This window comes from Mytilus trossulus, chromosome 4 (genome assembly GCF_036588685.1).
Source record: "Mytilus trossulus isolate FHL-02 chromosome 4, PNRI_Mtr1.1.1.hap1, whole genome shotgun sequence".
Taxonomy (NCBI): Eukaryota; Metazoa; Mollusca; class Bivalvia; order Mytilida; family Mytilidae; genus Mytilus; species Mytilus trossulus.
The window spans coordinates 94,226,171-94,241,232 of record NC_086376.1 but is presented as its reverse complement, the minus strand read 5'-3'; the positions used below and the strand labels follow the sequence as shown (position 1 = coordinate 94,241,232).

At 31.8% G+C, this 15,062-nt stretch overlaps 1 protein-coding gene across 2 annotated transcripts in view; it reads left to right on the top strand.

The window, feature by feature from the left end:
• The first annotated feature begins 1,347 nt into the window (after positions 1-1,347).
• Positions 1,348-15,062, top strand: part of LOC134716372 (DNA polymerase nu-like) — a 29,785-nt gene continuing 16,070 nt past the window's right edge. For both annotated transcript variants that reach the window (XM_063579335.1, XM_063579336.1), the window contains exons 1-13: positions 1,348-1,515; positions 2,054-3,005; positions 3,335-3,363; positions 3,723-3,841; positions 4,425-4,568; positions 5,216-5,254; positions 6,151-6,254; positions 9,817-9,920; positions 10,925-11,043; positions 12,257-12,469; positions 13,125-13,208; positions 13,936-14,091; positions 14,447-14,630. In XM_063579335.1, the coding sequence (XP_063435405.1) occupies positions 1,356-1,515; positions 2,054-3,005; positions 3,335-3,363; positions 3,723-3,841; positions 4,425-4,568; positions 5,216-5,254; positions 6,151-6,254; positions 9,817-9,920; positions 10,925-11,043; positions 12,257-12,469; positions 13,125-13,208; positions 13,936-14,091; positions 14,447-14,630 (2,407 nt within the window). In that variant the 5' untranslated portion in view covers positions 1,348-1,355. The remainder of the gene's footprint in view (positions 1,516-2,053; positions 3,006-3,334; positions 3,364-3,722; positions 3,842-4,424; positions 4,569-5,215; positions 5,255-6,150; positions 6,255-9,816; positions 9,921-10,924; positions 11,044-12,256; positions 12,470-13,124; positions 13,209-13,935; positions 14,092-14,446; positions 14,631-15,062) is intronic.

The window sequence follows — 15,062 nt, the reverse complement described above, 5'->3', positions numbered from 1 at the left end:
ATATTTATTGGTGTCAACAAAAGTATTGACTTGAATAATTCTCCAATTGCTCAATTTTTTTTGTAGAAACTCTACTTAAAAAAGTTAAAGATGATTTTTTTGTGTCAAAAACTCAGTTACTCAGTATTTGCATGTAACATTTGGTGTAGTCCTAGGTCACACGGTTCAAGCTTGAACATTCGTTGGACATAAAAGTTATCTTGGACTACATTTGACATGGTCACATACAATGTAGATCTTGTCTATCCAAATCTTTTTGCAAAGTATTCCTCTCAAATTAGTGCTAGGGGTCATCTTAAACTTGCATTGAGGTGAGGATATGTTTGCTCGGTGTTGAAGATTGAGATGAAGAAAAGCAATAATATTGAAAGCGCTTTTTTTATGTTTTTTTTATGTGCAATGTACTGATTTGAGTCATGGAGGCAACTCACAGGTATCTAATATCTTTTATTTTTCTATTATAATAATGTAGCGTTGAGGTTTTTTTATGGATTCTTGATTGTCTATGTGTTATATTAAGGTAGCGTAAAATTGCTATAAGAAAACAAACTACAATAAAAAGTCTCAATTAAAATCACAATGTAATCTGTTAATATTATTGAATATCAGTTTAACATATTAAAACAGCTGAACAATAATCCCAATCTCACTAACACAATATCACTTTCCTGTCGACAACAACTCTTCTAGCTAACTATCTCAATTCACTTACTGATCTCTCTCGCTTCCCCTTATATACATACTTACAGGCAGTACCCTGACGGTTCCAAAGATGTGGTACTGGCAGGTTCTAAGATACCGGGCAGTACTGTTCCAAAGATGGGGCACTGAGGGTTCTAAAGATACCGGGTGGTGAATTTAAATGAAATACTGTAGATACCATTCAAATAAATAAGATAAAGGGCAGTACCCTATTGAAATGTAATTTAACCCCAATGTATTAGAAATAAAGACATCTATAATGATAACTTAAACTGTCAAAACTTAAATCTCTACAATAACTTCTTTCTCTCATAGAACTTGGCATATTCTGCTGATAAAATTGTAGTTTAAATTGAGAATGGAAATGGGGAATGTGTCAAAGAGACAACAACCCGACCATAGAAAAAACAACAGCAGAAGGTCACCAACAGGTCTTTAATGAAGCGAGAAATTCCCGCACCCGGAGGCGTCGATAGCTGGCCCCTTAACAAATATATACTAGTTCAGTGATAATGAATGGTTGTAGTTTGGATAAAGCAAAAGTCAAAGGCAAGTTATGTATTTTGATTTGAATAGAAATATTGTTACAAATTGACAAATGTAGTCAGCTTCAGACTTCTAACAAATTTTTTTTTTTAGATTGAAAAGGCAAAATGTTTGTCTTGAAGCCAGCACAACCTCCCCCTGTGTTAGACAAGTTCTCACATTTATCATTGGATGCACAGAAGGTCATGGCCGGTATCTACAAACAATACCAGCAACAGAAAGACAAAATCCTAATGTCTCAATTAGATAGAAAGTCATCATCACAAGGTATACAGAAGATTACTTAAAAGATAGAATAAAGGGGAGATAATCAAGAGAAAAATAAAAATAAATTTATCTGAAAAGGCTTGTAAACAAAAAATCGCAGATGTCACATGTATAATTTATTCAAGAGGATATGTAAAATATTCAAATAGTCATTTGATTTTACACTGAAGCTATCTATATATTTTATTTATCACTTAGTTGATAGGACAAACATGCATTTGAAAGAAGCAGATATTTGATGGTTTCTGCGACTGTGTAAATTATTTACATTATTTTAAAAAATAGCCTCTGAACACTTTAGAGCTTGACATACACATACATGTATTTGATTACATCTAGATGTCATGTGGTTGTTTTGGGGTTTCCATCTCATAGATAGACATATAGTAACATCTCATTTTGATAAAATACAGAAATGATTTACAATAATACATGTTTATAAGACAAATTTTGTTTTACCTTCCAATAATATTGATATTGCCTCTTTCTTGTTGATTTTTTTCCATCATTGACTTGTACATGTATAAGTATTTTTCAGGACCAAGCAAATATTACCAGAACCTGTACAGAACTAAATTTGGACATGGACCTTTACAGAATACACAAAACAGTCAAAGTAGTTTTGCTACTAACAATACAAATCATGTAAATGGACTTACTAACAGTACAAATAATCAAAATATTGATGATCCTTTACAAAACACACAAAATCATCATCAAATGACACATACCTGGATTCAGAAAACATCCACAACAAATGCTTGTTATCAAAGAGGTGATAGGAGGTTTGAAGGAGGTCAAAGGTCATTTGATAAATATTTTACCAAAAATATCGAAGAAACTGCTGTTAGAAGTCCATATGTCATTTCCTCAAGAGAGACAGAAGTTTTGATATCAGGAATTGAGAATTCATCATATATAGCCTGTGATGATGAAGGTGCTGTCCCCTCAGTTCAAAGGTCATCTCAAGAATCAGCTCCTTTGTCACTTTCTCCTGTGTTGTTTCCTAGTTTGGAACCTATAGAGAAGGAAAACACTGATGTGACACTAGACCACTGTAATAGTTTGGAAACTATAGAGAAGGAAAACACTGATGTGACACTAGACCACTGTAAAAGTATTGCTGATCGCAGTTTTAGACATTCAATATTTGTTTCTGATGATAAAAGAGAGGAATTTTCCAAACCAATGGAGATAAAAGTGAATGATAATAAAGTAGTTAGAAACAACCAAAAGTTATCAGATGTGATGGAAATACAGGGTGATGTTATTATTCCACTAACCACTGACAATGGATCTGAAAATAAATATTTACAAGAAAGAATTGTGTCAGCCATGATACAAGTCGAAGATAAGGATTCAAAAGTACCAGAAAGAAGTGTGTTTGCCATTGTACATCCTGAGGACATAGAAAAAGAGACTAAGACATCTGACCAGAGTAATACAATGTGTTCCATTTCTAAAAGATTACTGCAACATCAACAGATCAGGTGAGAGCATTGTTCAATTTTTAGTTAAAGTATGAATAGATATACATTTTTCATATCATATCTATGTGCATCCGATAAATTTTCAATAGAAGTAAACAGTTTGGACTAATTTTGCCAGTCCATCTAATTTAGTAAAGATCAACTTACAGTGAGCCTGTGAGAAAGTGTATAGATCTTGATGTATGGACTAGTCAATAGTCTACTATTGAGGTCCATATGTCCGCCTCTAAATGCCTCTATTATTTAATGATATAATAAAATAAAATTGATTTGGATTATTGCTTTTCAGCATGTGATTTAATATTGCTGCACTTTTTTTTTCATTTTAGGAATGAGCTGAAGGAAACTAAAAGTCAATGTAAGATTTAATACAAATATATCATGTCATAAAAATACCTTTATAACAATATAAAATTGAGAATGGAAATGGGAAATGTGTCAAAGAGACAACAACCCAACCAAAGTGCAGGAAACGGCCACCAATACCGGTATACATGGTATATTTTAAAATTATTTCTATTTTTCACTGTTTAACTAAGTAAGAAAGTTAAGTATTAATGTGTGAAATAAATAGTAAAAAATAAGCTCTACATCATGAATATATAATGAAAGCTCATAATAAGTTTTAAACAATAGAAGCTAATAAAACACACGGTATATTAAATACCTTCAATATCTCATCTTTGTAAAAAAAAATCTTGTTCTTTGTACTTTTAGCACCAGACATAAAAGTATCGGACCAAACAAATAAAAGGAAAATTCCCTCATTCTTTGCTCCATACAAAAAACAAAAAGTTTCAAATAAAAACAATGATAATGTAATCTCCCAGGTTGAGGTAAAGTTTGTTTGAATTATATTGAGACACTGTAGAAGTTATTACTTTTGTTATTAATCCTGAATTTATTATTATAATTCTAGTTTTGAAGCATTGATTATAAGTTATTGGTTTCTTGTTTTTATTAGATGAAAAATTTCAAGTGTTTGTTTTGATTGATTTTTGTTACAGATAATTTTTAATTTTTCTTTGTTTTCATAGTATTGAAAATACAATGTACATGTAGTAAAAATGTGTGTTCAAAGATGTTAACTTTTTTTTCTTTAACTGCATTAGGTGATCCAAACTAAGCATGCAAGTTACTGTAGTGTTCTTCATGATTAAACTTTTTCCATTGGTGTTACTGTTATATTGCATATGCAATTATAATTCTTTTAATGTAATAAAATTTTGTAAACATATACTTAATAAACCTTTATGTTTGTCATATTTTAATTTTGACATCAATCATTATGATACTTGTAAATGATGCCTTCATAATTTTTGTAGATTTGAACAAAGAAGAAAGAAGGTTTAATTTATCATTGTTTATTGTTAGCCATTAGTTTTCTTTTTTAATTTTAAATTTTCGCATTTTCTTTAGAAAAACAGTACTGCTGTTGATATCACATGTTTAGATACAAGTCAAAGGTCGGAGTTGCTTCAGGAAGTCCAGAAAAGTAAAGAAATACTAATAGCTGTAGTGTATGATGACTCAACTAATCAGCTGAGGGATAATTCTGCCAAAGTAATGTATAGTTTTATTTATGTTTTATATAAAAGCAGAATATAATAATTAAAATGGATTTTAAGATGGGAGATAACTCCGATGCATTTTGATTTTTTTCCAATAGCTGAATAGGAGATAACTCAGATGCTTTAAATTAATGATAGATTGTACTGTTTCTTGGAAGCCTTTGAATTCTTAATAGCAATTTCAAAAATTTAAATTATTAAAAACATTATAAATTAAATAAACATCAGAAATTACCAAAAATATCAGTCAGTACAACAGAACACCACCAGAATACCAAAATTTGACTTCTCTGAAAAGTAGATGTATAAAAGACAAGCAACAACCAAATACACATGGTCCACACGGTCATCATATGCACAAATTTCCACCATTTGTCTATCTAGAACATATATGTCATAAAAGTAAAAATCTTCAATGCACAGTCCAGTAATCAACAAGATGACCACATACTAGAAAAAGGAAATGAAAAACAACATAAACTATAAAAGCAAATTCAAAGCGTGCTACAGGAAGTAAGCTAAGACATGTAAAAAGCATGCAAGCTAGTCATTACAAATCCTCTTAGATTGTTTCTTTCCATAATATTTCCTGTTGCAATTGGCCTATAAAATTATATTCTTTTGTATAATGTCTTGCAGAAGAAGACACAGAGCATGAAATCAAAGTCCTTTGAACAGGTATTTATATATAAGACAAACATTATACCCCTACTCTAGAAGTATATTCAATTTCTTATTGTCAGTTTTTATCCATCCATTTGTCCAATAAATATTTTCATAACACTTTTGTCAGGAACAACATAACAGAATGCCTTTCTATTTGTCCATACATTGAGAGTTATACATTATAAAGTGTAAGAATCTGTCAGATACTACATGTACTTTCCTGTTTTCATCAGGGGGAATGCTAGTTTTTCGTTTATTATTTTTTATGAATTAGACCCGAAGTTTTCTCATATGAATTGTTTTCCATTTGTCATTTTTGGGCCTTTTATAGCTGACTATGCTGTATGGAATTTGCTCATTGTTGAAGGCTGTACAGTGACCTACATGCAGTTGTATGGTTATGTGTCATTTGGTCTCTTGTGGAGAGTTGTCTCATTAGCAATCAATACCACATCTTTTTTTACATTGGCAGGACAGCACATTCAATGTTGTTTGTAATAACTATTTTCACAAGTCTTTTTGTACTTAAACTATTTACGTTTTGTACTTCACTGTATGATTTTATGTGTAATATTGTCCTGAAGACGCCACCGTTGTTGGCAAAACATCTTGACCATGCGGTAATTGATGGGTGTTGTTGTTTTTATTGTTTTATTTTACTTAGTTATCTAGTAAAAGACAACTGTGAATCCCGTTCGGTATACACCAACTATTACCCAACCGCGCAAATCACTTCAGGTGTTGGTTCACCTTGTTTAAATTCATATTTATGTTTATGTACAATTCCTATACATTTTCATTAAACTTAGCATTTAATGCTAATTAGAATATCTGCTTTTATTTCAAAATTGTTTTAGAATTATATTTTTCTATTGTTTTAACTTAGATTTTTTTTAATTTTTGTTCAGATTGCATCTGTAGTAATTGGATTGGTATGCAGCAATACTGACAAACTACAACTGTATAGTATGCCTTCCAAGATCAAAAATACTCATTTAGTGGAATGGATTAGGTATATTACAGTGATATATTTATATTTAAATGATAGCTTTTAAAAAATGGTCATAAAACCACTGTCTTGTAGCTAGTGTTCGTTTGGTATTTTATTTCAGAGGAATAAAGTTTTTATTTTAGTTTCAGAATTGCTTTTCATATTTGAAAAAGACGTCTTCAATCTAAAAAAAAGAGACTTAAAACAGCTGCAGCAATCTAAAAATGAGAAAAAGACTTCATTTGTATTTATAAAAAAAATCATGACCAGACCTGCCAACTATCCCGATTTTTGCAGTATCATCCCGATTATTACCCTTCAACCCGAATCCCGATATCGGGATCGTAACATAGGTCAAAATCCCGATTTTCAACAATTATACCCGAAAAATTATCGTTTACCGATTTTGAAGTTTTTCTGATCAATTTTAAAAAATCAATCATTTTCCCTGGGGACATATTATGACAAGGCCCTACGCTAATCAACAGTCACAACAGGTGTCGTAATTAGTGGTTGTATGTAATCAGATTACCTAATGCACAATGGGTCGTAACAGTCCTCAAAATTAATTTGGTCAAACAGCCTTTTAATTTTAATCAATTTATCATGCAAGCACAATTAGTAACATTTGACGTAGTTCCACAGCAAAATCATAATTAATTGAAAGATGAGAACTGTAATGAACTTAAGGAAACATCGTTTATCTTGAAATCTGTTTTATTTTTGAAACCAGACTTGTGTGTCTGTTGACTTATAATATCGACGCCATTTTTGTATACACTTCTAGGTTACAATGTACCAAATAAAATTACATGGGCGCAGCCATTTTATGAAGGGAACATGACATAGAGATATAGATTCTTACATTGATACCAGTGGATTATCGGATTTATCCAATCGAGATAGTTAAATTATCAATTTTAAAGTTCGAGCCGCCTCGGTGAGTACTTTAAAATTTATAATTTAACTATCGAGATTGGATAAATCCGATAATCCACGAGTAACTATGTAAGAATCTGTTTCTCTAATGATTAAAAAGACATTTTCTTTTTTTGTTTACCGAAAATCCCCTTCGAGTGCCTTTCACATTGCACGAAGTTGTCAATTTCATTAACACCTGTTATCATATTTTGGTTCATCCAGTCAGCCAAAAAGGTCATGACCCTTAAAATCATCCAATGATCTTCTGAGATCACCAGGAACCACACGTTGATTAAATTTTTTTATACAATGGGTTCGAAAAGGGATAAATTTCCATAGAATTAGAGAAATAAAAATAAATGGCTCTCTGTGATTGGTTGTTATATCTTTTATAAATTTTTCTTCTGGAAAGCATTATGAATGAAGTTTCATGCAAGCACAAATTTGTCCTAAAATGTATAGTATGAAATGCCGAAAATAATTTTTTTATGTTGCTCAAAATTAGGGAAAATTTTCTGCGAAATCGTCAGGTATCGTGAAAAACCCCAAAATTCACCAAGAAAAGCCATGGGACCATATATATTTGAGTGCGGTAAAATCACAAATAGATATAGAGCTTCAATTAGACAACAACAGATTTTCCATAATTAGTTTAATGAAAACGCCTTATTAGGAGATAATTGCTAAAAATAGCATTGCCAGCAACGGGGCCACCATTTAGTTCTTTATATCTTATAATGTTCTCAAAATATGTCAAAAATTGTATTTACAGAAAGATTTAGACATCAAAAACGCTTTACTAGTGTTGTGATATGTGTGAATAATTCCGTTTTCATGCTATAGTCTGTTTCTTATTTGCTTTCAAAATACGGGTAGGTACAGGATTTCATCGCCTTGGTGTGTCTTTTCTGTTTTTATCCAAAATTTGTCTTACGGGCGTGATAGCCATACATAGGCCTAACTTTTGGCGATACTTGTTTGATCTTGTCACATCACATGACACAGAAATCTTCGGATTTAACCCTCCCCCTTTTTTGGTAAAAACGGCTCCAAGGGTATTTGCATACGCTTAACGATTTCGCATCATTCAAAACATTTACCATACTACTTGTATAGCTAATATAGACCACCAGAAGATGTTTTTTACGAAAAGAAGCTAAAATGTGCACATGTATCCGATTTTTAAAGCTATAGTCCGTTTCAAAATAGTGAATTTATTTCATATTGAACTGGTCCGAATTTTTTATTTGTTTTTCAGTACAGTGTCACTCAAATTAAATTTTCTGTTGATCAATATTAGAAGCACATGATTACTTCGAAAAGGCAATACTAACAAAGAGGCAAAATATTACACCTGCAACAAACAGTACCTTAATGTCTATAAAAATCAGTGTAATTTTTTACCAATTTTTAAACAGGGGTAGGCTCCAGAAATTAATTCCTGTGTATTATACAGTTAACAATGAAATATTTTGCATAGTAGAATGAAGTCAAGCCATGTTCAAGTAACTAATGCGGCAAAAAAAATCAAATTTCAAAAATTGTTTATTACCGTATAGGTTACAATGTACCAAATAAAATTACATGGGCGCAGCCATTTTATGAAGGGAACATGACATAGAGATAAAAATAAATGGCTCTCTGTGATTGGTTGTTATATCTTTTATAATTTTTTCTTCTGGAAAGCATTATGAATGAAGTTTCATGCAAGCACAAATTTGTCCTAAAATGTATAGTATGAAATGCCGAAAATAATTTTTTTATGTTGCTCAAAATTGGGGAAAATTTTCTGCGAAATCGTCAGGTATCGTGAAAAACCCCAAAATTCACCAAGAAAAGCCATGGGACCATATATATTTGAGTGCGGTAAAATCACAAATAGATATAGAGCTTCAATTAGACAACAACAGATTTTCCATAATTAGTTTAATGAAAACGCCTTATTAGGAGATAATTGCTAAAAATAGCATTGCCGGCAACAGGGCCACCATTTAGTTCTTTATATCCTCTACTGTGTTACTGTTCAAGCCTCCGCCGGTAAGAGCACCTCTGCATACAAAGAAAGATAACTCAAATTTTATCCATTTTCTCATTGATACTGATAAGACCATGAGTAAGCCTGACTAAATCAAAATCTGTCTTCATCCTTCTTACTTTAGGACATGTAGTTTTAGGTGTTTTGAGTCAATGTTCATAGATGAGAAGGTCTTTGGAGGGGAGAAAGGGGGGGTCTCTACTTTGAATCCTTTATTTTTAATGCCATTTTCTCAGTTATTTTGTCAATTTTATAATTTAATAGTACAAGAATCATGCAAATAAAAGAAATCAAGGGCTTCAAGCTCATCATTAGTATACCATATACAGAAAAAAGAAGAGAACTTAGACTATTTTAGGAGTAAAAAACAATGCTCACAGAAAAGTCGCTAAAATTGTAACCCTTAAAATTCTTGTCGCGCACTAAATCCCCCATGGAGATTTTCAAAAGTTGGCAGGTCTGCATGACTATTGTATTAATGAAAGCAAATTTGCTAGTATTTATTTCTATTACAATGTCAATGATTTTGTTTTCTTTAATTTAATCCACCTGTACCAACAAACATGTAAATAATTATTTATAGTCTTTGAATTGCTTGATTCACAAACTTTTAAAAATATATTTCAGGTCCTTCTGGGATTCAGTATTTTCTTGTTCTTCAAGAAAAATATGTTATGGAGCAAAAGAACTGTTTGTGATCCTTCTGAAGAACATATTTAATGAATTAAAAGGTATGTTTAAATAGAGTAAGGATATTAATTTACAAGAAAAAGGGTCATCTCTGAAATTATGATATAAAAGAAAAGATTCACCATTACAATACTAAAATGTAGCATTCAATTTTCTTTTTTAAGATGAAGACATTTGCAATGTTTTTAACAGAAAGGACACAAATATTGCACTAAATATCCTGTTAAAATATATAGTATGTATATACAAAATTTTATGTTGATAAAGAATAGGAATAAAAAAGGTTAACAAAGTCTTGAGGCTTTAGCTCTTTAAATTTCTTTTTGTTATGCCCCACCTACGATAGTAAAGGGGCATTATGTTTTCTGGTCTGTGGGTCCGTTTGTCTGTACGTTCGTCCGTCCATCCGTCAGTCCGTCTGTTTGTTCCTCCGTCTGTCCTGCTTCAGGTTAAAGTTTTTGGTCAAGGTAGTTTTTGATGCGGTTGAAGTCCAATGAACTTGAAACTTAGTATACATGTGCCCTATGATATGATCTTTCTAATTTAAATGCCAAATTAGAGTTTTGACCCCAATTTTACGGTTCAGTGAACATAGAAAATGATAGTGCAAATTTCAGGTTAAAGTTTTTGGTCAAGGTAGTTTTTGATAAAGTAGAAGTCCAATCAACTTGAAACTTAGTATACATATTCCCTTTGATAAAATGATTCTAATTTTAATGCCAAATTAGAGAATTTATTCCAATTTCATGGGCCACTAAACAAAGAAAATGATAGTGCGACAGTCTGCACCAAAAACTTTTTCAACTACTAGTCCGAAGACAAATATTCTGACATTTTTCTTATTGGTCCAAACAAAATTTTGCAAAAACTCACTAGTCCGAATCAAATTTTACTAGTCTGGGGCATCGGACTAGTGGCTAACCGTGCAGACTGGTGCGAGTGGGGCATCCGTGTACTGTGGACACATTCTTGTTGGAGAATAATTTATGATTTAACAAAGTCTGTTATGATAAAAGATGACTACCTAATATGTGTTTAATTTTAGTAAAGTTAGGAGATTGGACAGTTATTGATCCACGGGTGGCAGGCTGGTTGCTGGATCCAGACTATCCCCCATCTTGTTTTGAAGACAGTTTAAATTCAGTTAACCTTGAGCAGAAGAAGGTATACTTAAACAGTAAGCAGTAAGAAGATATTGTATGTATATGCCAATTAGACAACTCTCCACCAGGGACAAAATGATGTAGAAATTAGCAACTAAAAAAATACAGTATTCATCATGAGCAAAACCCTTCAGCATTGCAAGCTATAAAAAGGCCCAAATTTAAAAATTTAAAACAACTCAGACAGACAAGAACAATAATTGGCTTGATTGATGTTCAAAACAATAAATGAAGAAAAAAAATGGTAAACAGCAAAAAAAAGTTACTTGATCTACAAGCTCTTGACTTGTGTCAAGCACATTATATACTTCAGTATAATTTTGCTAATTTACATAATGTGGATATTGGTTGCACTGAGTTATGACAGTATGATATACTTGCTTACCATGGCATGGATGTATATTTAAAATAATTTTTGTGAGGATTTAAAATATACATTACTATGATGTGTGGGAACCAATTCTACAGTTAACTAAAAAATGATAACACTGATCTTCAAAATTTTGTGCACCAAGTGTGCTATGATAAGGTAAATTTACTTGAAACTACATTATTGTTGGGATTGAAAAAGTCGTAAGCAAATAGCTACTTTTCATATTTTGCACAAAAAACTCCTACATGCTTGGATCAATTTATTTCAACCGTTACTCAGTTGTTGGAAAAAGTAAGCCCCTTTTAAGTTAAAACTAAATTCTGATTTGTTTTTTCAGGGTTATGAAAACTAATCTCAATTAAAGCTATTTTTATACAGTGAAAGATTTCCTTGTGAACATTTTTTTTGCAGGACAAATTTATAGACTTCTTATTGAATGCTTTCTTTAATATTCCATTTTATTCTTGCAACAATATTAATGTTTAAATTATGGGCATGTCGTACCATTCTTAAACAGCTTTAAATTATACCCAACACAACCATGTTGTGAAGTACAGGTATATAATGTTTTTGTTCTCTTGTGACCGTGCAATCAGAAATTGAAATTATTTTAGGAGGATGGGGTAGGGACTTGTAAAAAATTCCATATTAGTTATGTGGGGCATGAGGTATGTTAGCTTGCTCACGTTAGGTTCTTCCATTAGAATAAAACTTGTTGTTCTAGATTACCAATAGTTTGCCATTTTTATTTTTATTGTAAAAAATACTGTAATTATCAACAACAAAAAATTAGAAAAGTTATAGAATACTGGTAACTAAATGATTTGTATTTTTCTTCTAGAAAGAAGTGATAGACTGCAGTGAGCTATTGGAAGAGGACATCTCATTACTTGGTAAATTAATGAATCGTCTGTACCAGAAACTACAGTCTAGAGAGTTATGGGACCTGTTTTGTTGTGTGGAGACTAAACTGGTTCCGTTACTAGCCTTGATGGAATGCCAGCAGGTTAAGATTGATACAGACAAACTAATGATGTTCTCCAATGTCTTAAAGGTAACAAACGTGATTGTTTTAGTATATTTGTAATGAAAGGACTTAACAGTGTTTGAAAAATGTAAAATATCCTCTTTTTAAGCCCCACCTACGATAGTAGAGGGGCATTATGTTTTCTGGTCTGTGCGTCCGTTCGTTTGTCCATTTGTTTGTTCGTCCATCTGTCCCGCTCTAGGTTTAAGTTTTTGGTCAAGGTAGTTTTTAATGAAGCTAAAGTCCAAACAACTTAGAACTCGGTACACATGTTCCTTATGATATGATCTTTCTAATTTTGAAGCCAAATTAGACTTTTGACCCCAATTTCACATTCCACCGAACAATAAAAATGAAAGTGCGATTTTCATTTTAAAGTTTTTGGTCAAGGTGGTTTTTTGATGAAGTTGAAGTCCAATCAACTTGAAACTTAGTAAACATGTTCCTTATGTTATGATCTTTCTAATTTTAATACCAAATTAGATTTTTTACCCAATTTCACATTGTCCATTGAACATGGAAAAAGATAATGCTAGTGTGAACACATTCTTGTTATTTTACCATTTCCAGGCAAAAGTCAATGTTTATACACCACTGCAAAAGATGGCATACAAGTTTATGTATTCCTGTCAGTCTTTATTTTTCTGAGTGGAAAACACTTATTTTCTTTATATTTTTTCAGAAAAAGCTGCAGAAATTAGAACAGAAAGCCTATGACTCTGTAGGTCACTCATTCTTGATGAATAGTCCTGCTCAACTGAGACAAGTGAGTTAACCATAGTGAAAAAGTGAAGTAAATGTGCCATTTTAATGATGAAGAATACTCAAAATGAGTTTTCTCTGTTGAACAATAATCATGAAAAAAAATTCATATATACCAAAACCATTTTGCTTTGTAATCCTGAAAAAAAATCATATACACCAAAACCATTTTGATTTGTGCTCTGTTGAAGCATTTAAAAAAACACAATCTGAAATAATTTGTAATTAGAAATGTGTGATATGGTTTCATTCCACACAATTAAAACATGTTTCTGGAATAACCTTTTAATGCGACTGTCATATAAGTGAGAGGTTTAGCTAGCTATAAAACCAGGTTCAATCCACCATTTTCTACATTAGAAAATGCCTGTACCAAGTCAGGAATATGACAGTTGTTACCCATTCGTTTGATGTGTTTGGACTTTTGATTTTGCCTTTTGATTTTTGATTTTCCTTTTTGAATTTTCCTCGGAGTTCGGTATTTTTGTGTTTTTACTTTTTAGTGTGCTGGTGACCTAAAGTTTGGAAGACCAAAAATAGAAATCTTTGAGAACATGAAACTGAAAGGGCCTAAATATAAAAGCCTACATCCTCTAAATGAACTTGGACTCTGGGGGTTGCAAATGTTAATTATTGTTACCAATGAACAAAAATAATAATCCAGAGAATTTTTGAATGATATGATTTTACAGTATTTTGAAATGTAAAGCTTTAAGCAATGTTTTTTGTAGGTACTATTTGAAGAGTTAAAGCTAGACACAAAACTTCCCAAGAAGAATAAATTAGCCAAGACATCTATCGGTCATCAGATTTCCACATCAGAATCAGTGTTACAACAACTTGTAGGCTTCCACCCATTGCCTGGATTAGTGTTGGAATATAGACAAGTAAGTAAGATGTTACTAGCAGATGTATTGTTGGAGTTGTTACATTTTAAGAAATGGGGCCTCAGTGACCAGTGGTCTAAGTAGTTCCACTCTGTACCATTAGCTTATCAACACTATTGTTGTTGTGAGTTTGAAACCTGCATGTGGCAAGTAAAAATAAGCATTGGGTTTCAGATGATTTAAAATTAATTTCATTTCAATAGTTTCATTGTCCCAGCAAAATTAATGACACAAATACACTAATGCAAACAATGCCATATCTTTTTTATTCATTGTGACTAAGATGGAAGGATGTCTCTGCACTCATACAACATCTTCTTATTTATATAATAGTTCTAACCTTTTTTTTTTATAGTTTCAGAAGTTAAAGTCCACCTATATGGATGGTATAATGAGTTGTGTACAGAAGGACTATTTGTTGACCCATTGGGACCAGATATCTGCTGCTACAGGCCGCCTCTCCTCATATCAACCTAATGTACAGGCCATACCTAAAACTTCAATAACTGTCTCCAACTATAAAGACAATTTTATTGTTGGTATGTTATTATAGTTGATTTATTGCTAAGTAGAGTTTCATCCTTGAGTGTTCCTTTAACTAAAACACATGGATGACAATTCTTTTGTAAATTTTAACAGTACCCTTCACATACACCACACCCACCCACCCACCCACCCATAATTTTTTCATTGCATTGGCTATGATAATCAGGCTATTCTTCAATTTTTAGACCCAAAACATGTGTAATATTTTGAAGTTGAAAAATTGTTTAGCTTTGTGTATTTGAAAATTGTATGTCAACATGGAGTTTCCCAAGATTAATTGATTTCAAATTATGCACACATCTTTTAAGCAGCTAAAATCATGAGTGCACAATAGATATAAATGCCATCAATCATTAACAGGTTATATCTGTGAGGATAAAAACTAATTACATTTTTTTTGTATTTCAAGATTTATCTAATCTTTT